General features: G+C 49.6%; 1 protein-coding gene and 1 non-coding gene across 4 annotated transcripts in view; both read right to left on the reverse strand.

Annotated features, from left to right (window-relative positions):
• Positions 1-3,173: 3,173 nt before the first annotated feature.
• Positions 3,174-21,602, reverse strand: part of CRTC3 (CREB regulated transcription coactivator 3) — a 96,066-nt gene continuing 77,637 nt past the window's right edge. The window contains exons 10-15 of one of the 3 annotated variants that reach the window (XM_027522049.1): positions 17,904-18,121; positions 14,179-14,477; positions 9,184-9,384; positions 9,023-9,103; positions 7,110-7,212; positions 3,174-6,654 (exon numbers count right to left, since the gene is read on the reverse strand). In XM_027522049.1, coding sequence (XP_027377850.1) covers positions 6,449-6,654; positions 7,110-7,212; positions 9,023-9,103; positions 9,184-9,384; positions 14,179-14,477; positions 17,904-18,121 — 1,108 coding nt within the window. In that variant the 3' untranslated portion in view covers positions 3,174-6,448. The other 2 variants (XM_027522048.1, XM_027522050.1) reach the window with 2 other exon arrangements.
• Positions 8,474-8,545, reverse strand: TRNAW-CCA. Its single transcript has one exon. It is a non-coding gene; the product is annotated as a tRNA-Trp (tRNA).

Below are 21,602 nucleotides of genomic sequence, written 5' to 3' on the forward strand. Positions count from 1 at the left end.
GCTGGGTCCCCCGGGCCCCCGGGTGGGTGAGGGGCGCGGTTCAGGCCCTGGGGGTCCGACGGGGTCGGGCCCCTTGCCGGGCTCCGCCCGCACGTTTGAGCTTCGGGGGTCCGCGATGCGCCGGTGGGGAAGCCCGGCTGTGCGCAGGTCTGGGCTCCCGGTGTCGCCAGGTGACTCAGCGCCATCTGGGCCACCTTCCTCACCCATAAACCCAAGAAGCCACCCTTGACCTGCTTCGGGGACGTGTGACGTGCAGGGTCTGAGCGGTCACTAGAGAGACTTACACTCTGCCGTTGCAGGATTACCTGTTAACCACACTGCCGTCTACCCGTCTAAAGGTGAAATTGGAGGAGAGGGTCAGGGGGCGCTAGGGGCTGTTTCTGGGTCCTGACAGCTACTCTTGTGTCTCGGCTCCATCTAGTGTCCACAGGCGGACACAGTCCCATATATATAACTGGCTTTTCCATACTTGGAAATAGTAAAGTGCTCATTTGGCAAACAGGACCTAAATAGGACCAACTTAAGACCGTAAGATTTGGTGTTTGAAAGCAAGCACTATACAGATTCAGTACTTCTAAAGATTTGTGAATCCCTTTTTTTTTTTTTAAAGGACAGTGTATCCATGCAACAAATAATATAATAATTGATATTTATTGAGTGTTTATTTATTGATGGCATGATTTTAAGTGCTCTCATTATGAATTCATTACACAATGAACCCCTACAATGCTATAAAACTGGGGGGGGTACTTATTGTTTAAGAACCCTGGGGCACAAAAACATTAAAGTAAAATCTGTCCCTAATTTTTTTTTTTCTTTTTAAAAAAATCTCTTTATTTTGACCACATCATGTGGCAAGTGAGATCTTAGTTCGAACCCAGGCATCCTGCACTGGGAGTTCAGAGTCCTCACTACAGGACCACCTGGGAAGTCCCTACTCTGCTAATTTCTAAGGGGAGGTAGAGGCTGCTTCCTGGGCCAGAGATGAGGAGGGAGCCAGATGAGAAGATGGGTGTCAGGCTAAGGAGAGAGAGAATGGGGGCTGAGGCAGCCCTTTCGGACTCAGGCTGGATTTGAGGGGAGGAGGAGGGCTGTGTGGTAGATAAAGGCTGTGATCTGAGAGGGCGGGCAGAAGTCAGCAGTGCGAAAATATTTGAGCACCTCCTACATGCCAGGCACCAGCGATACAGAATTCAAGTGGAAGGCAAGGTCCCTGTCCTCACAGAGCTGAGTTGTATGGGGACGGCCAGTGTCAAGTGTGGTGAGGAATGCTCGCCAGTGTACACAGAGCTATGAAGGGCTGTGCGGCAGGCACATGGGGCGGAGCGCAGGTGAGCCTGAGCTAACAGGCAGGGGGATGGGAGGCTGGATGTCGGGGCCCATCAGCTTAGAGGTATGGCCTGGGGACAGTGGTTCTGAGAAAAGAGATGGTAGTGGAGGACGTGCCCTGAGAGAACAAGAGGATTTACTGGAGCCAGACAGAGGACCTAGGGGAGGGAACAGGAGCAGCCACAGGGCTCAAATGTCAGGGGAGGGCCACAGAGGAGAGGGACTGGACTGGCCAGAGGAGTTGAGACCAGAGCTGAGCATGAGCGACTCTTCCAGAGAGAGGTCGTGGTTGGAGGAGAAGTCAGAGTTGAGACCGTTGTTTCACTGTTGGCCTTTAGAAAGGAGGAGACTGTGGCGCAGATGGTAAGGAATCTGCCTGCAATGCAGGAGACCCAGGTTCAAGCCCTGGGTTGGGAAGATCCCCTGGAGAAGGGAATGGCAACCCACTCCGGCATTCTTGCCTGGAGAATCCCATGGATGGAGGAGACTGGCGGACTACAGTTCGTGGCGTTGTCGGACACAACTGAGGAGCTAAACACACACATAGACCCTCTTTGGACTGAGGGTGAAAAGCTGCTGGAGAGGATGAGGAGGAGGCCTGGGAGAACCAGGAATCCTTGGAGGAAGCACAGATAAATCACACGTGAAAAAGAGGGGAGGGAGGTACGGATGGGTAGATTTAGGCGTTTTCCATGAGAAAGGATGGCGTGGGGGCAGCTGGGTTGCTGAGGGAGCTGCCCTCTGAAGGAAACCTGGAGTTTCCGGCTGTGAGGAGAGAAGGGCCCTGATGAGAGGAGAGATCTGGAGGCAGAAGAGGGAGGGGGTTTAGGGGCAGTGTGCGGCTACTGAGAAACGCCAGGGTCAGAGCAGGAGGAGGGCTGCTGAGGGTGTCCTGAAGGCCTCTGAGTCGGCGGGCTCGGCCAGGGAATGAAGAGGGGACAGGCAGACTGAGAGGAAGGACATGGGATAGAAGTCCCAGTGGAGTCAGGTAACAGGGTGTGTGGGGACTGGAGTAGAAATGGTGGCTCAGGAAGTCAGGGTCAGAAGGGGGATTTCTGAGTAAGGTTTCAGAAGAGTCATCTTTCTGACGAGCCTTGGGTGCGGCTGAGGAAGTGGGTCTCTGGGGGCAGCTGAGGCTGTTTGATTGGAGAGGTCAACACTCTGAACCCTGCTGGGACAGGGGGAGAAGGGTGGAGGGTAGAAAGCAGAACCCAAGTCCTTGGTGAAATGGGTTGTTGTTGTTCAATCACTCAGTTGTGTCCGACTTTTCGCAACCCCATGGACTGCAGCACGCCAGCCTTTCCTGTCCTTCACCATCTCCCGGAGCTTGCTCAAACTCTTGTCCATCGAGCTGGTGATGCCATCCAACCATCTCATCCTCTGTTACCCCTTTCTCCCCTTCCCCTCAATCTTTCCCAACATCAGGATCTTTTCCAACGAGTCGGCTTTTCGCATCAGGTGGCCAAAGTATTGGAGTTTCAGCTTCAGCATCTGTCCTTCCAGTGAATATTCAGGGTTGATTTCCTTTAGGATTGAAAGAGCTAAAGACCAGTACCTGCAGCAGAGAGGCTGGGGGAGGCACATCAGTGGCTTGAACCTCAGAAGAGGGAGTGGAATGCTGAGCCCCTACAATGATGCCTCTGTCCTGGGTACACATGTGCCCCTACTTCGCTATTTCCTTCTGGACTTCTCTCAGGACTGGGCGCCACAGCACATATTAAGAGAAGTGGGCCAGTGCAGGCTCTGCTCAGCCATGGACCAGAAATCTCTGACTTCAGGCTGCACTGAGAAGGGCTCGCCACCGGTTTATCTCACCAGAAGCCAAGGAAGACACCAGACACACATACAACCTTATTGTGCTGCTTTTAATTACGAAAGATGTAAAACGATGCATTATAAAACTTGGAAGCTACTTTATACGAATTTCCAATCTTTAAATATTGTTTGACGAGGGGCATGTGGACTAGGATACTGATGGGAAGTCTGATTAGTTTTGCTGTGATGTTTCCATCACAAAGCAGTGGAAGAAACACGCTTGGGACCAGACCGTCCGTGCGTGAATCAGAAAAGACGACGAGGGTCAGAGTAGGAAGTGTCTTCAACTATGCAAATGGACTGGGATATACATTTCAGCTCAGGTAATATACAGTAGACTTAGGAGAAATGAGACAGGATAGTGGAGAATTCATGTTGATCGAGACATAACCAAGGTTCTCCTGACACCTTCTGTCCTAAAAACCACAACCGTATAGAAGGGGGAAAAAACAGAAACACAGATAGGTTTTTAGTTCTATGCTGTTTAACTGCTAGTAAATGAGAGTAGTACAACCATCGATTTCTTGTGAAAAACTAAATATTGAAAAATAGTTTACTCTGAAGTCTGCAGCCATTTCAGATGCTGAGGGCCAAAGGCAGCGGTGAGGAGGTCAGGGTGACCCCTGTCTGTGGGTGTCCTTGACACTGGGTAAGCAAGGCAGGTTGTATAATGTCCAAAACCTTTTCACAGGAAGAGAGGGGATGGACGGACCTAAGGACAAACTGGATTCAGTGCTAAACCTAACTGTCATCGTTACCCTCCCCCCAAACAAGTCACTTTTCCCAGGAGCCTTCCATTTCCACAAGTCCTTGGTGAATGCCCAGGGGGAGCACACTTGGTCCTGCAGGTCTCGGGGTCTCTGGCTGTATGGCTGGGCTGCTGTGCAGACAGAGAGAGTTGGGACCCTGACACCAGTGATCACCATGGGTAAGGCACTGTGTAGAGAGCAGACTATCCTAGAATCTCCATTAAAAAAACAAAACAAAACAAAAAAAACCCTCTCATGACATCAGCACTCCCCCTTGTCTGAAAGGCTAGTTCAGATCTCAGGGGGTCTCCGACACACGAGAGGCAGGCAGCATCTGGCTCTTTCAGCACGCTGGGGCGCTGTGTACAATGAAAGGCCATTTTCTTTCACAAAAAGTCACTGCAATCTAGAAGTCTAACTGGGACTAAAGCTTTGAAGGGGAAGCCCATGGCCCCTTCCTGAGCCAGAGCTCAGGCAGGGAGGGCGCTGGTCTTTCTAATTCAAGAGCTGGGGTGTTCAGAGCAAATGTGATGCGGGAAGACCAAGACCTGGGTTCCACAGTGGACATGGATCAGTGCACCACTGGGGTTACTTGAAAGACTGGAGGGAGGGGAGCCCCCTGAAGACAGAAGGAAATAGGAGACGGTCTGGAGAGGTCAATAGCCCAGGACCCTGTGACAGACCCCTCCTGCCACCAGGGACATGTGTCAGGTTCAGACCCACATGGCGCCGCCTTGCTTCTTTAGGTGGACCCTTCAGCATCGTGCCTGGTGTCCCTTGGGAAGAAGCTGTCTGTCTGGCTCTAGCATCTTTATCCCTCCTTCAGTGTGTCTGTCCACTCTATGCTGTCTTCCCAGGCCCACGTGAGGCCCCTTTGCCCAGACTCCTCCCCTGATGGCTTTTAAGCCCACCCATTGGGGTTTCTGGTCAGGGGCTGGCATAGACTGAATCAGAGGAGGCAGGTGCTGGTGGAAATACAGTAATACCATTTTGTGCTAAAGTACTGATGCCTAATGATGGTTCCGTAAATTAGGCCTTTGTTTTACTATACACTATTTCTTCAGCCTCAGAGGGTGAATCTCTTAATGCAATTGAGAACAAAACATGGGTCTGAGAGGGAAGATGTTTGTGATGGCCGGGACCCCCGAGTCCCAATATGGGGGAGGCCCCAGCTTGCTGAGCCACCCTAGGTGCACTCACAGGACAGTGTCCACCCACGTCCGTAGCCTTGAGGAGGATAGGGCATGTGGCCAAAGCGTGGACTTGGTCACCTAGTGTTAAAAGCATCTTAAAGTGTATGCTTCACTTAACCACAGGCACAAGTGTTAGAAAAGCTGAAGCTCTGAGAAGCTTTGGTGAGGAAGAGGGTCAGTGAAAGATTAGACTGCCTCCTAGCGAGGCAGATTCATTCATTCGTGCATTCATCTGCTCATTCACGCGTGTGTGCATTCAACGCACGGGTCGGCGGCACCTGTTCAGTGCCAGGCACTTGTTGGGTGCTAGGGGTTTGGTGATGGGTAAGGCACAGTCTCTGCCCTCAAGGAGCTTACGGTCTAGTAGGGTGACAGGAACATCCCCTTTCCACAGAGAACCAGCTTCCCTCTGCTGCTGCACAATTGCTGGTCCAGACCCCCGGCTGCTCCTCCTGGCCAGTCTGTAGACAGGGAGGCCTAGATGGTTTGCAGCTTGTCTAGAGGACATCGTGTACCTGTAAGATACCTACACACAGCCCCCCTCTCTGTCTTCCGCAGCCACCGAGCAGAAGCCCCGTTCTCTTCAGGCTCATCCATTACCAGGGGATTTTGATTTTTTTTTCAGTGACAGAATAAAATAAAATAGTCTTCCTTTTCCTCTCATCCAAAGGAAAAGGGGTACTGCAGCAGCAGAGAAGAGATTACAAACCAGGAGAAAACCAATTAGAATTCAGTTTGCCCAACTCAAGTCTGTTCTTGGACGTGTGGCGAAAATCCTTCTTCGTGTTCCAATGGAGCCCTCTCAGGGAGTCCTGGCCCTTCGTGCTGCCCTGGACATCCCATGGCTGCCTGGGGTGCCGAGGTGAGACAGCGGAACCACGGCAGGCCTTGTGGGGCTTGGTACCGTCGCTGGAGGAGAGTCGGCTCCCAGAGGCCCGCAGCCCCTGACCGCCCCCCCCACTCTGGGTCCTTTCTTCAGTGTTGACTGAGATCAGTGGTTCTGAGCATTATACATGGCTACTGAGGCCTCTCGGCACACATTTTCTTTTACTCATCGACCGGCTAGATGGTCAGTAAAAGATGTCACGGGTGTGGTGACGACTGAGTCATCAGAAGTGCTAAAGCAGCAGGCTTGCAGCGACAGGGCCTGTGCTGCGGGCCTGAGGGGTAGTGCCCAGCTCTGTGGTTGAGAGAAGGCCATGGTGACTGAGATGGGACCTCATCTGAGAGCTGGGAGCTGAGGAATTGGGTTCCTTCCAGGTCAGAAGCCCGAGATAACTAACGCCCAGGGGTGGAGCTGGTTCTATTCCGTTCTGTTTTAGCTGTTTCAGAAATAAGTCCTCCTGTCCCATTCTGATCACCTCACAGTCGGTCAGCTCGAAATGTCTCCTCTACAGAGGGGTCAAGCAGGCCCATGCTGGAATCGCTTAACATGTTGAGTCCATCCAGGCTCAGCGGTTCGATCTGGAGCTCTTCCTCCAGTGGGAACGGAGTGTCCACGCTTAGGCTGACCTCGGGCATGCCTCCCAGTGCACTGCTGAGGTCTTTGAACAGGCTGGTGCTCGAGTCTTCTGGAAAGAGCAGCGAGAGGGGAGAACAGTGCGGATTAGAAGGCGTGGGGGTCAGGTCGCTCAGGACACGACTGGTGACAACCCCCTGCCATCTCACCCACCAGGACAGTCATCACCCATGTCCTAACCACTCCCAGGCCCACAGTCCTTCTCTGGAATCTGTGTTCTTTGCATTCAGTTCCACACGTCCCAGTTCTGCAGGTTTCCTCCCTCTGAATAGTTGTCAGTCACTGGAAACTAAGCAGGTCGGAAGAAGGCTTGGGTCACCAGGCCCTTCCCCACTGCCTCGCAGTCTCTGGGGCTGGACTCCCACACCTCAACAAGGTAAAGCTGGGCTGCAGGGCTTTCATTTTTTGGCTTTACATAATGTCATGTTGTTTAGACTGTCTTACAGCAGTATCTGGAGAAACATAGCAACATGAAAGCAGCAGCTGGGAGGTGGCCGCACTCACCTGTCAGGACAGTGTTTGGGAAATTCCCGCAGTTGGAATACAGGTTTGGTCTCAAATGAAAGGAGTCCTGTGGTTCGCGGGGGCCTTGTTGCACCGGGGGCACCTGGAGGCACCAGAGGTCACTGTGTGAGGGACGGCCTCTGCTTCCCTGGGAAGGACCGTGCTGTGCGCCCCCAAGCAAAACCAGCCCTGGGAGCTGTCATACCCCTTCTCTGCTGTGACAGCCCACACAAAACATTATGCTTGGGTAGTGGAGGGCGGGGGGTGCTGCAGTGGAGGAGGGGCCCGAGGGCCACGCTGTGGGTGATGTGTCCCTGTGCGCACACTGCCTGGCGCTCTACGCCATCCTGGATAACGCCACTGGCTGTGGTTTCTGCGGGCCCACCGGTCACAGCCACCTCCCTCCTCAGCACACTGAGGCTTCTGGAAACTACCATTGGTGGGAACCCTTCAAAGGCTCTGTCTATAACCAAGGAAGCGATGGGCTCTTTTCCTCTTTGCTTTCTAAAGAAACGAGACAGTAGCCCCCTCTCAATCTGTCACTCAGAGGGAGGAATGCAAGCAAGCCTCTCTCTGCAAAAAGCCTTGATGAGGACGGGTCAGAACTGGGGCCTATTTTAGGTGCCGTTCCTGAAGTTAATTTTTAAATCATTAAAAAATCTTTCAAAAGTAGGAGTTTCCATCACTTTTCAGAAAGACACTGACTCACCTAGACTCACATGGCTTCTCTAGAAAATCAGGCGGCAGAGACTTTTGGTTCTCACCACTTCCCATGGCCTACACAGAAAACATCTGTCTTTATTTGTTTTACTGTTTTTGTTAAGTTCTGGAAAGTGCTCTTCCTTCTCTCCGTAATATATCCTGGAGCCCAAACCATAATTAATGAATACTATAAAATCTTAAAGGAAATCAACCCTGAATATTAACTGGAAGGACTGATGCTGAAGCTGAAGCTCCGATACTTTGGCCACCTCATGCGAAGAGCCAACTCATTGGAAAAGACCCTGATGCTGGGAGAGATTGAGGCAAAAGGAGAAGGGGGTGACAGAGGATGAGATGGTTGGATGGGATCACCTACTTGATGGACATGAGTTTGAGTAAACTCCAGGAGATAGTAAAGAATAGGGAAGGCTAGCATGCTGTAGTCCATGGGGTTGCAAAGAGTTGGACATGACCTAGTGATTAAACAACAAAATAAAATCTAGGGATATAAAAGATTGTCTGTGTTATTAAGTAAGTGAAGTTGCTCAGTCGTGTCCGACTCTTTATGACCCTGTGGACTGTAGCCTACCAGGCTTCTCTGTCCATGGGATTCTTCAGGCAAGAATATTGGAGTGGGTTACCCTTTCTTTCTCCAGGGGATCTTCCCGACCCAGGGATTGAACCTGGGTCTCCTGCATTGGAGGCAGACGCTTTAACCTCTGAGCCACCAGGGAAGATATTAGGGAGTCTATGTTATTAGGGAGAAACTAAAAAGCAAAAGAAAATGGCTCCATGAAAGAACCTTCAGGAAGGACCCCTGCCTGGCTAGGATGGGCTCCCAGGAGGCCACACACAGCAACTCGGGCTGAGGCAAAGCCTTTGCCTGCTCCTTGACGCCTCATCATGATAGACCCATGGATTGCTAGGTTCCTTCCAGCATGAGCGTGTCTACAATTCTCTGGCTAGAATATCATCACAAGTCTTCCACCACGTGTTCCAAAAGGCCCTCCGCTGACACCTGACAATGAACTAAGGCAGCCAGCACCAGCAGCTAGGGCTCAGGGCAATGCCAGCTCCCCAGCCACTGAGTGCATCGAGGTCGGAGAAGTGAGGTACCGACCGAGCCTGCTGGGTGTGGGTTTCCCGCGCGGAGCAGCCTGATGGTGACAGTTCCTGCTGTGGGGACGAGGCAGGCCCAGGCGATCACTCACCTGCTGGGTAAAGGCTGGACCTGGCCTCATGGACTGCTGGTCAAAGCTTACATCTGGGAAGAAGCTGGTCAAAGATGAGCCCTTCAGGGAACAAGGAAGGAACCATTTAGCTTGGAACCATTTAGCGTCCCCTCATGCCTGGGGCTCCGGGTGGGACTCACCTGGGCTGTGAGGAGCGGGAAGTCCGACTGGGATAGCGATGAGGCCGCCTGGGGCTGCTGGGCAGGCGGCTCCTGGGCATGGGGCTGCTGCAGCAGAGGCTGGGGCAGGTCGTGGGCTGCGGGGTAAGGGGGTGGGGGGGACACTTGGGCTTGAGCTTCTGTGGGCAGGAAGGAGAGCGGGCTTCGATCCGAGGACACCATCTGAAAAACAAAGCCACTAACTACTCAGCTTCTGAGTTGCTAGTGGTCAGTCTTCCGTGGATGCTGTCGTTGTTTAGTTGTTAAGTTGTGTCAGACTCTGTGACCCCCATGGACTGTAGCCCACCAGGCTTCTCTGTCTATGGGATTTCCCAGGAATGGGTTGCCATCTCCTTCTCCAGGGGATCTTCCTGAGCCAGGGATTGAACCTGAGTCTCCTGCTTGGCAGGCAGATTCTTTAACTGCTGAGCTACCAGGGAAACCCCCCTTTACAGTTAGGAAATGTCAAAGTGAGGAAAAATCCTGATATTCTCCTCGTCTGGCAGTCTACACTGTGCTCTGAGAAACCTACTTCTGTTCCTGCAAAGTATACTTCAAATGTCACTTCCCCACAAAGCATTTTCCATTCAGTGACAATTTCTATTGTCTTCAAAAACAAACAAAGCAAAATGCAGCCAATTTAACCAGTTTTGTCTCAGTTTTCTCAGTGAAAATCATGTTTGTTTGGCTTGTTTTTTTTTTAACAGCCATAACTTCTGGTTAAAAACAGAAGACTGAAAAAAAGCACTTAGCTCTGCTGTCTCCCCAAACCCCACTGAAGCCCTAAAACAACATTAAACAACAATAAACATTAATAAACAAAACGAAAACCATCGTAAATAATGCTAAAATGAAGATAAAAAACACGAGGATGAAGATAATGAAAAGGAAGAAAATGGCAACAAAGTTTGGAAAATGAAAAGCAGATGGACACGCAGTAGCTGGCTGAGTAGACCTGAGGGAACCAAATGCAGGGCTGGCAGCAGGGAGGCGGTCTGGTTCCATTGCAGAGTCCCCGCGGGTGGGGGTTGGGGGGAGGGGAGGACAGCAGCGGGAGAAGACGAAGCTAAATCTGGAGAGGCTGGCAGGCAGCAGTGGGCTCCAGAGCCCATGCCTGCAGGGAGGCTGAGGGCGGCACTCTGGAGGGAGTATGGCCCCAGGGTCTCTGGACTGGGTGCACCAGACCCTAGAAGGTGAGGCACTGCTGAGAATGCAGGGCTTCTGAGAAAGCCAAAAAAAAAAAAGCTCACTGTGGCCCCTTGAGCTTCCGCCTCTTTCCTAGCTCAGTTCCCACAGTGCTGGGTCTAGGCACAGGCCAGGCGCAAGATGGGGAGAGCATCCTTTGGGGATCTGACCAGCCTGGGAGACAATCCAACTTACAATACCAGAAGGTCCCTAGGGCAAGAGCTGCGCTGGATCTGTCTCCAGGGAAGACTGTACTCAACAGGCCCACCCACCTACACTGAGCTTCCAGGCAGTTTGTGTGCATGAGTCTGTGTCCTGTTGCTAAATATGAGCAGGATGCCAAGGGTCACCAGATCATGAGGAATGTGTCTGGATGCAAGTCAGAGACCCAAGCAGACAAACTGAGAAAACAAACCTGGGAAAATTTATGTAGGAAGAAGCTGTCATGAAAAAGAATTATCAATATAATAGAGTGATTAAAAAATCCTTATCTTTTAGAAATACATAGTTATTTATAATATGCACCCCTATACACATTTTTTAAGAGAGGGGATATGGATAAAACAAGATTATGAAAATGTCGAGGACTTCCCTGGTGGTCCAGTGGTTAAGGCACTCCCAATGCGGGGGGCCCGGGTTCCCGCAACGAAGGCCTGGCACAGCTAAAGACAGCTACTTCTTTAAAAAAAAATGTTGATGACTGTTGAGGCTGGATGATGGGCATAGGAGGATTCATTATATCATGTTCGCTGCTTCTATGCAATTTGGAAAATATCTATTCAAAGAAAATAAAAAGAAACTGGAATAAAAATTATCACTAAAAACCTCAGAGACATCAAAGATGTTATGGCATCCATGGAATAAATATGATGCTATGAAAAGAGGAACATTCAGAGAACAAGAACAAAACATGTCTTGAAAATTTAAAAGGATGAGAGCAGAAATGAAAACCTCAAGAGAAGGGTGGAAGATAATGTTAAGAAACTCTTCCAGAAAGCAGAGGAAAAAGACAGAGAGAGAAAAGAAAGAAAAAAAATAAGGATGCTAGAGGGAAAGTACAGGATGGCTAACATTCGTACATTCAAGAGAGAACAGAGAAAACTGAAGGGAAGAAACTGTCAAAGAAATAATTCAGGAAAATTTCTCAGAAACGAAAGAGGTGAGTTTCCAGACTGAAGAAACCAACCAGATAGACTCATATCAGGCCATGTTATTTTGAAGTTTTAGAACACTAAGGGGGGAAGAAACAAGATCCTGCAAACCTCGCAAGGAAAAAACGGAGATTTAATTCAAAGTATTAAGAATCAGAGGGGGTACCCTGGTGGCTTAGATGGTAAAGAACCCGCCTGCCAATTCAGGAGACATAAGAGATGTGGGTTCAATCCCTGGGTTGGGAAGATCCCCTGGAGGAGGGTATGGCAACCCACTCCAGTATTCTTGCCTGGAGAACCCCATGGACAGAGGAGCCTGGAAGGCTATACAGTCCATGGGGTCATAAAGAGTCGGACACGGCTAACACTTTCACTTCATTCACTTCAGGAATCAGAATGGCACTGGATTTCTCAGTAGCAACTCTAGAAACTAAAAGCTGACAGATTAATACCTTCAAAACTTCAAGAGAAAATTATTTCACATTTGAATTCTACACTTAGCCAATTATTAGTTAAAAGGTGGGGAGAATGAGGACACACTGAAGTCAAGCCACGCCGCATGTACTCTTTCTAGGAAAGCTACCGGAGGGCTCGTGTTTAATATATCAGAAGGAGATCTACCCGATGCTGACAGTTTGAGATTGAATACAAATACAGAGCAAGACATACAGAGAAAACCACAGTGAGGAAAACACAAGACATTTATTAACCCCCAGGAGAAAAAGATCCTCATTTTGTTGTTTCATACTAAGCTATAGGGTTCAACTCTGATTACATACAAGCATGGAAACACTAAACACTGAGTACTGTTCTATTCAAAACTAAGTGTAATAAACCACACTGTGGAGATGGGGAGAATGAGTAGGAAAAACACGTGGGAAGGGGGAAGGGAGGGGCCTGGGAGGGTTGAAAGAGAGCTTAAACCCTAGGCTTCCACAGGAGGCTGTCGTTAGAGAACACCTGCCACTAAAAACCTAGAACACACCCAGCATGAAATAACACTGTTACACCAGAGAGCAGCTAAAGTGGCCGGGAGGAGCCACCTCCAGGTGGTGAGAAATATGGCTGGCGGGGGCGGGGAAGACAACTGTTATTTCATAACAGGCCCTTTAGGACTATTTGACCTTTTAAATTATGTGCACAAATAACATTGATTTTTTTTAAATTTTTAAATATTTAGCAGACAAAAATGAAAATATGTGAAAAAGAGTGCTGTTTATCTCTACGGTCTCCTTAAAATGTAGCTAGATGGTGTTATTTTTTACATCCTGTAAAATAAGCTTGTGGTGGTGGTTTAGTCGCTAAGTCGTGTCCGACTCTTTGCGATCCCACGGACTGTAGCCCTTCAGTCTCCTCTGTGCATGGGATTCTCTAGGCAAGAACACTGTAGTGAGTTGCTATTCTTCTCCAGGGAATCTTCCCGACCCAGGGATCGAAGTGTTGTCTCCTGCACTGCAGGCAGATTTTTTACCACTGAACCACCAGAGAGGCCTCTGTAAAATAATCTTGCAAAATAAATTAAAGGCAATCCAATAACATGAAAGAACCATTAAAAAACAATTATGAAATACTCTTACCGTCTCCCGAAAGGGATTACTCATATAATAAAGATCCCATGGCTAATAATTGGTAAAGAGTGACTAATAACTGGATCTGCTAACCTCTGTTGTGTTCTGTCAACTTCTTCTTGCTAAATCACTACTCACTTATAGTGAAGTGGTGAGTAAGGGATGTTATAATATATCTAGGGAGTGACCAACAGGTTAAAAACATGTTCACTGATGACTGTGAAAAACCACCCTGAAAACTTAGAATAGAAACAAAGTCAACAAGTCAAAAAGATGATGTTTCCACCCTAAATTTCTGTAACAGGCTTGTGACTTCAAAGTGTGCCTCTTTCTAAACAGACTCATCTGGGCCCTTTTATAGACATATGATCCTATTGTACCTAAGTATTTAATCAACAAGAGAAGGACTGTTCTTAAATCTGTCGATGTAATTAGGGAAGAGGTCTAATTCAATCTGGAAGCTTCAGGAGGGTATTTCAATGTCTTCCTTGGCTTTCTCTGTGGCTTACAGTGCTCAGATAGTCAATTAATGATTTTCCACACCAAACTTAAAACCCCAACCTGGCTTCCCTTGTATTTCAGACATAACTGAGTTTCACCCTCCACACCTGACCCTTTCCTCCAATTCCAACTTCCTGAGAGTACCCCAAACTGTTCAGTGTCTGCTTAAGAGTAATCAACACATGAGCCTCCCTGGTGGCTCAGAGGTAAAGAATCCACCTGCCAATGCAGGAGATATGGGTTTGATCGGTTGGTCGGGAAGATCCTCTGGAGTAGGAAATGGCAACCCACTGCAGTATCTTTGCCTGGAGAATCCCACGGACAGAGGAGCCTTGGGGGCTACAGTCCATGGTATCACAGAAGAGTCGGACTCGACTAAGTGACTAAACAACGACAAATCGACACAATAGCTCTGCTCTTAGAAAACCATTAGTGCATTAGGAATGATTTGATTTCGCACAGAAGTGAGAACTGACTGCATCTGAGGCCTCGTGAACCGCACTTAGAGTGAGGACCTAGTCCAGTTCCCATCTGCTTCAGTCTGTTTCACTGTTAGTTCGCTTGCTTTTTACCTGTGAGGCAGGATACGGATGCAAGGGGCTGGTTGAAGAGAGCTGCCGGCTGAAACCTTGATGTGCTTCAGGGCCGGGGGACAGCGTGAGGGGGCTGACGGGTGGCTGCCTGCGCCGGGGTGGGCCGCTCAGGCTGGTGGTTGAAAGGGATGGGTTGCTGAGCGAGAAGAGGCGGAGTGAAGGGTGGAGGGCAGAGGCGCTGGCAGCGGAGGCCTCTGGGCGGCTGTTCAGGGAGGAGGAGAGAACTGTCTTGTTGAGCGTGGCCTGGATGGAGGGGTTGCTCCGAGAACTCTGGAGACCTGGAAGACAGATCGTTTGCAATGTACACCTCATAGTTACCGACCAAATCTTCTGTTTCCCAAACAGTAAAGAAAAAACTCAATTTCCTATTTGTACTTGATGATGATTTTGTGTGAGAAGGAGCTCCGGGCAACTCTCCTGCTGGAAAAGGTACCAAGGTTGTACAGCAGAAACAAACAGAATGCTGTAAAGCACTTATAGTCCGACTAAAAAAAAATATATATATATATAGGAACCTATGAACCAGGAAGTGGGCTCTGCACAGACACATTAATCTTGGATTGCCAAACTTCTGGAACTGTGAGAAATAAATGTTTGCTGTTTAAGCCAAAGGGAAAAAAAGTGGTATCAAGGGCAAGGAGAAGAGGCACTCAGACTAAGAGGGACGACGCCATTCTGATGCGAATGGTTTCGACAAGGACCTACTGTACAGCACGGGGAACTCTGCTCAGTGTTACGTGGTGGCCTTGATGGGAGGGGAGTTTGGGGGACAGTGGATACATGAATATGTATGGCTGAGTATCTTTGCTGTTCATCTGAAACTATCACACAACATTGTTAATCGGCTCTACCCCAGTACAAAATAAAAAGCTTCTTAAAAAAGGATGAGAACAGATTTTTCTCGAGAATTAGATCATGTAAACCACCCCGGGAGAGCAAGAACTGGTGCAGGCGGCAGCAGAGGCGAATGTTCAGTCCCTCCGCTCCAGTCCAAGAACAGATCCCAAGGCCGGACAATCCATTATGTTCAGGGCCCCCAGTGCCTTGTCCCTGGCAACCAGCCAGGACCCTCGGTTGCCTTTACTGGGTGTCATGGCTCTCGATGTGGGGGGCAGGCTGCCTCGGGGGGCTCTTTAAACACCCTGAGCCCAGCACCAAGTCACAGGAAGGGACCCTCTACCAGGGCTTCCTTTCTCTTTGTTTTTCTGGCTCCTGAAAAGCGGTTCATCACTGTCTCCTCCAGTGTGGGGAAAAGGACACCCCTGTTGGTGCTTTGTTTTAAGGGGAGGGGAGTGAATTTTAGCCAGAGCAAGAGAGTTTGGGAAAGGCATTTCCATAACACACGCTGCAAGGACACAAGCTCCAGGAGCCCAGGGAGCCTGTTCTCTGCCCTGCTGGCTCTTTGGCACCTGGCCCAAGGCCTGGCAGAGTGCCTTCATTCCATGAATGAATGCTGGCCCTGCAGTGCATCTCCGTGGGCGACCCTGTGTTTCAGAGCCCAGCCCACATTCTTGTGCCCACGGCTGGGGCGAGCAGAAGTCTGTGTTGTTCCACATCGATAAAAAGTTAAGTATTAGATGAAAATTATGGAATGCATAAATGACAAAGGATTTTTAGCCAGCAAGTGATTCTGAGGACTTCCCTGGTGGCTCAGATGGTAAAGAATCTGCCTGCAATGCAGAACTCAGGTTCAATACCTGGGTTGGGAAGGTCCCCTGGAGGAGGGCATGGCAACTCACTCCAGTATTCTTGCCTGGAGAATTCCATGGAGAGAGGAGCCTAATGGGCTACAGTCCACAGGGTAGCAAAGAGTTGGACATGATTGAGCACTAACACACACACACACCCCAACACAATTGATTTTGAAAAGGTAGGAAAGATGTCTCTGACAAAACTCTAAGTGGTTGTCCCCCTACCTAACTCACCATGGAAAAGTCAGAGATGTGGCTGGCTCAAATAAGAATGAAAATTAGAGCTAAAGATATGAATTTAGACATTTTTAAAAAACTCAGTCATTCAGAAAGAAAGCACACACATCTTAAAAAATATATATGCAATCTTTCATGCCATGCATTTTTAAGGAGTGCATAGAAACTCTAAAAACTTAAGCACTGGTTGTGACATATCCTCAATAATACAATGCTTGTTTGAGGAAAATAACAGCCAGCAATTAAACACAGGATTTTCAGCTGAAGCAGCGTCCAAGGCTGTTCTGGAGAACGCCAGCTTCCCCAGGACCCAAGGGGGCTAAGTGCCAAAGCTGCTGGACTCACGTGACCTCGGGTGACCTTGTTCAGAGACGTCACCAAGGTCACATAAGTAAAGCAGCAGGATAACTCAAAGACCCTAGAGACCCCAAAGACTCCCAGAGACCCCAAAATAGGGGTGGTCTCTGAAGTCAATTCTTCAAACCTAAAATTATGTATTAATAGCATAATGGCAGCATCACTATAATCAACAGAGAAACTTCCAGGGGACCATGATGAAGCGGCCCACCCTCGTTTGAGTGGTGAGTTCAGATTTGCATAGACAAGTCTTACTGAACCCAGAGCGGAAAGAGCAAGCACTTTCCCCACTGACAGACCATTGCTGGGGATCTTTCTAAAGGAGATAGGCTATGCCACCATTCTTAGGACCCTTGTGGCCAGAGGCTATACTACCTGCCCCAGACATTGACAAGAGCGTCTGTCAGGGTTCAAGCAAATGCAGTCATGTTTCAACATGTGGTCTGAGCGGCAGGGACTCAGACTCCTATGGTAACAGCCAAGTCACCTCATGAGAAGCTTTTTAGTAAAGCTAAAGCACCTTTAAGCACTTCTGAAAATCTGATCCAGTAGTTTTGAACTATGGCAGATTTATACTTAATATACATATCTATTAAGGATAGATATTTTCCTTGTACCCACAATTTTCTAAAATTCAAAATATTCTCTTTTGCAATCTATTGGGAAGTTGGAGGAATCTAGAGAGATATCTGTAATTATTAAATATCATCATATGTTGATAAAGGACCACAGCTAACACAGAAGAGAATGGACACTTATTTCTTGACTCTCAAATCTTATTCTCCAAGTCCCTGGGGCACGTGGGCTGGAGAAGACAATGAAGAATGAGGTTTTGGACCTTCCTGGTAGTCCAGTGGTTAAGACTCCATGCTCCTAATGCAGGGGGCTAAGATCCCATATGCCGTGAGGTGCGGTCAACTCTGCCCCTACCCCCACCCAAAAGAAAATAGAACAACAAAAAAGAATGAGGTTTCACTGAGCTGCCCCAGAGCTCATCAAACTCAGCAGAAAGAGAACCACCTAAGTGAAATGTCAGCAGAGTTGAGAGGTATATGAGCTAGTGGGTGGTGTGCATGCGTGCTCAGTCACTCAGTTGTGTCCGACTCTTTGTGACTCCATGGACTGTAGACCACCAGGATCCTCTATCCCCAGGCAAGAATACTGGAGTGGGTTGCCATTCCCTACTCCAGGGGATTTTCCCAACCCAGAGATTGAACTCACTTCTCTTGCATCTCCTGTTTTGGCAGGTGGATTCTTTACCACCAGGGCCACCTGGGAAGCCCAATGGGCTATTATCTCTAACTCAGACACAGTCATCCTCACTCTACGATTTACTAACATGCCACCCGGCCAGGGACCACCAATGGCTGAGCCACCAAGGGACACAGGCATGGGCCCGATGGAGCGGGGACCACTTACCAGAAGAACCTCTGATGCCGAGGTGAGTCATGGCAGCGGGAAGGTTGCCCACGCTGTTCCCCACACTCATACTCCCAAAGAGGTGGTCACCGGTGTCCAGGGAGGCTGGCAGTGGTGCCGAGTAGTGAAGGTTGGTTAGATCTGGCAATGACCCCCCAGTGTTCAGGGTTCCCAGGAAGGGGGAGAGGCCCATGTTTTGACCATTGTGTGGGAAAGTGCTGAAAAAAAGAAAGGTTAAGTATTACTTTCTAAAATGCATTTGGCTGCTGGGGAATAGGATGTGTATGATACCTTTCCTTGTTCAATAAAAGCTGTGGGTACCAAAGATCCAAGTCCTCGTGGAGACTGCCTCTTCCTCGTTCTGAGAGTGTGATCTGCTCACCTGTAATGCTAGACTAAAGATGTCATCTATGCCCGCGTTGCAGGAATCTTTTCTAAGACAAGATTAGTTGCGTGCATGTGCTTTTACTGTTTTCCTTTGTCAGCATTTTTTTTTGGGGGAGTGCAACTGGTTTACAATGTTGCGTTACTCTCTACTGTACAAGGACGTCCAGGAGGGAGGGGATACACATATAGCTGGTTTACTTCACTGTACAGAAGGTTAGATTATTGATGCAAAAGTACTTTGAAAATTGTCAAGCACTGTGTAAGATATGAGACGCTGCTCTGCATTTATTCAATTCTTTTGGTTACATTTCTAAATTATCTTTCCTCCCCGCCCCCCCCCAAAAAAAAGAATCTCCTGTATCAGCCAGATACCTTCCAAAGTATACTTTTTCCATTAACAGTTTCCATAAACTTTCAAGTGAGAAAGAGATGTGACCGTCCCTTTGTCAGGATCGGTGGCGCGGCTGCTCTGAGCCCAGGCACCAGGCCGAGTGCTGCTGGGAGGATGATGAATGAGCAGAGCGTGTGCAGTTTGAGCAGGAGTACAGTTGGGGGCCCCGCAGGCCAACTGTTTAAATCTTTTAAAGTTATAAATCAAATCAATAAATCTTTAAATGAATTATCTTCTATGTTTCCGTCTTGACAGATTGTACCTTTATAATAGCCTGGAAGGCCAGATTAAAGTTTGGAATTCTCCCACTCCTTGGAGCTCTGTGCTGGAACATGCAGAGAGGCAGCCCCAGCCCGCAGTCCACTGCTTACCTCCCCAGCCCTGTCATGCACTGCAGACCAGGCCTGTGTCTTCCCCAGCCTGGGGACCCAGGTCTGGCCGCTCCCCGCATCCTCTTAGCCCCTTGGACTCCTTACGTCATGGGAGTGGAGCCCTCTGAAGTGTGGGCCCGGGGAGGGGCCGCTGAGCCCATGGCTGGAGGGGCACTGCTCTTAGAGTTCACAGACAGGCTGGAGACAGACAGGTAAGGCAAGCGATTGCAGTATGGCAGGAAGCTCGCTGGTCCAGGACTGATACAAGTGTCACTGGGAACGCAGAAGCAGGAGTCGTGGTTGTGGGGATGGTTGGGGAGGGAGGGTCTTGCGAATCGTGTGACCCTGTGCTCATGGAACAGCCGGCAGCATGGCATGGCCAGGGCGCTGGGCAGAGTGTGGAAGTGGGGGCAGATGAGCGGGCGAGGGAGGAAACAAGGGCGTGATGAGAGGCTGTTCTGGAGAGTGTAGATCAGTGATGGCAGGAGACAGGGAGCCCAGGTGTGAAATGGAGAACCACAGTTTAGAGAGGCCCCTGTAGTTGTGGTGTGGAGGGTTCCTTACTGGGGAGAACCGGTTAGAAGGAACTGTGCGGTCCACATCTGATGTAGGAAAAGAACAGAGGGGGTGAAGAGGAGGAGAGTGGCTGGAGGAGGTGCCCTCAGCCAGGATAGGAGGAAGATGGTGAATGCAACTGAGGGCCCTTGACTCAGCACAGCACACACAGCGGAGCACCTTCCGGGTGCGGCCCACTGGCATCAGGGCCTCAGGAGACTTGGACAAAGCAGTATCTGGAGTATCAGGAAGGTCAAGTTTAGGACGGGGGGATGTGACAGGAGATGGGCCTGGAGGAGGGGGCAGAAAGTACATGAGGCTTAAACTGATGACAAGAAGCCAAGGGAAGGTGCAGAGCACGGAAAGACACACTCATCCTTAGGCCAGACTTGGGGGAGGGTGTAAGAAGCGGGGCCTGGAGGCAAAGAGGTGAGTTATGCTGCTGCTGAGCAGTCAACAAGACATAATGAGAGCGTGGAGGCGGAGAGATAGGGAGAAATTCTGGAGGTGTTTAAGGAAGTGCTCAAGGGCGACTCCTGATTTTCTGGCACAGGGATGGATGGAACCACCCCCACCAGGACGGGAACAGGGAAGCACATGAGTAGACTGGGGACAGGGTAGGTGGTGTGGGTAAGAGGAGGACTTCTGCTGTAGATGCTGAGCTTCGGTAATGTGTCATGGGATGTCTCTCGAGGAACGTTCTGTCAGAACAGTGTGGGAGGGAGCCAGGCCACCGTGGGCCGAGGAACAGACAAAGCAGTAAGGGAGCCTCGAGGGGAAAGCCTTTCAGAAAGTGTGGCTGAGAAGTCTGGAAGTGTGGCTGAGAAGGAGGGAACTAGAAGGGAACGCAAGGTCAGATAGTACTTTTCGGTGCAGAATCCTTAACTGTGATTAATGCAGAGAGAAGACCTAGTAGACAGGGAAAGGTAGAAAACACAGAAGCGGGAAGGATAAGCAGGAGAGAGTCCTCTGGAAGGGCCAAGGACATGGGTAAAGCTATCGGGCGTGAACAGATGGGTCCCTGGGACTAGAAACCAGGAAGGATGGCACGTGGGGCTGGGAGGCATGGAGTGAGGGGCGGGAGGGAAGCTGGGCGTTCATTCCTGCCGCTTCTCTTTTCTTGGTGAAGTAGGACTGGGATCACTGTGGAGGCTTGAAGAGAGAAGGGGAAGTAGGAAAGGGGTCCTTCTGGGGTGAGGAAGGAGGATGATTTAGACTGTAGAAAAGCTGAATGGGATACTTTGTCTTCCAGACAGCTGGTTGCAGTGTTAGGGCCAAGGACTAGGAAATAAACTTGAAAATGCAGAGCTGCTCGCTATGAGGGCAACGGGCTCTCTGACTGGGTGCTCAGAGGGAGGGAGGCAAGGTGAAGGCAGAAACAGCGTCTGGTAGCACAGAGCAGGGATGGAGAAGGTAGCCGTGACAAACACAACCCAGGTTGTCACTGACATTCAAAGTACCTTCCCTCTGCTTGAGAGGAATATACACTGTAACTTTGCATATACAGCTGCTAGAACCACCTCCTGGATCCTCTATTAAGGCAGATGACGTACTCCCTGGTTCAGAACTCTCCGACGAGTCCAGCCTGACTCCGGGTCAGGCTGCACCTGCCTCCATGCTCGGCAGGCACGCGCCTGCTGTTCCCTCTGCCCTTCCCTGCACTGCATCCTGGACTCTGGTCACAGTTCATCATATGAGAGAGGCTCCTGCAGACATCTGTGGTCGCCTTTCTCCTTACTCGGTTTTCTTTTTCCTCACTGGGTTTAACAATACATGACGTGTATTCATTGGCTTGATTGTTTTCGCCTACTTTGCTCCACAGGAGCCTCAGCTTGTTGAGAGCAGGGACCTGTTCTGTTTTGTTCACTGCTCTGCTTCAGTGCCTAGGAGTAGGGGGGTCAATAAACACCAGATGAACAGGAGTCACGGGACAGAATCCTACACCTAGTGTAAGAGCAGGAAAGCAAGTTTTGTCACCTAAGGAACCCTGGTTTC

Source organism: Bos indicus x Bos taurus, chromosome 21 (genome assembly GCF_003369695.1).
Source record: "Bos indicus x Bos taurus breed Angus x Brahman F1 hybrid chromosome 21, Bos_hybrid_MaternalHap_v2.0, whole genome shotgun sequence".
In the NCBI taxonomy this organism is placed as follows: domain Eukaryota; kingdom Metazoa; phylum Chordata; class Mammalia; order Artiodactyla; family Bovidae; genus Bos; species Bos indicus x Bos taurus.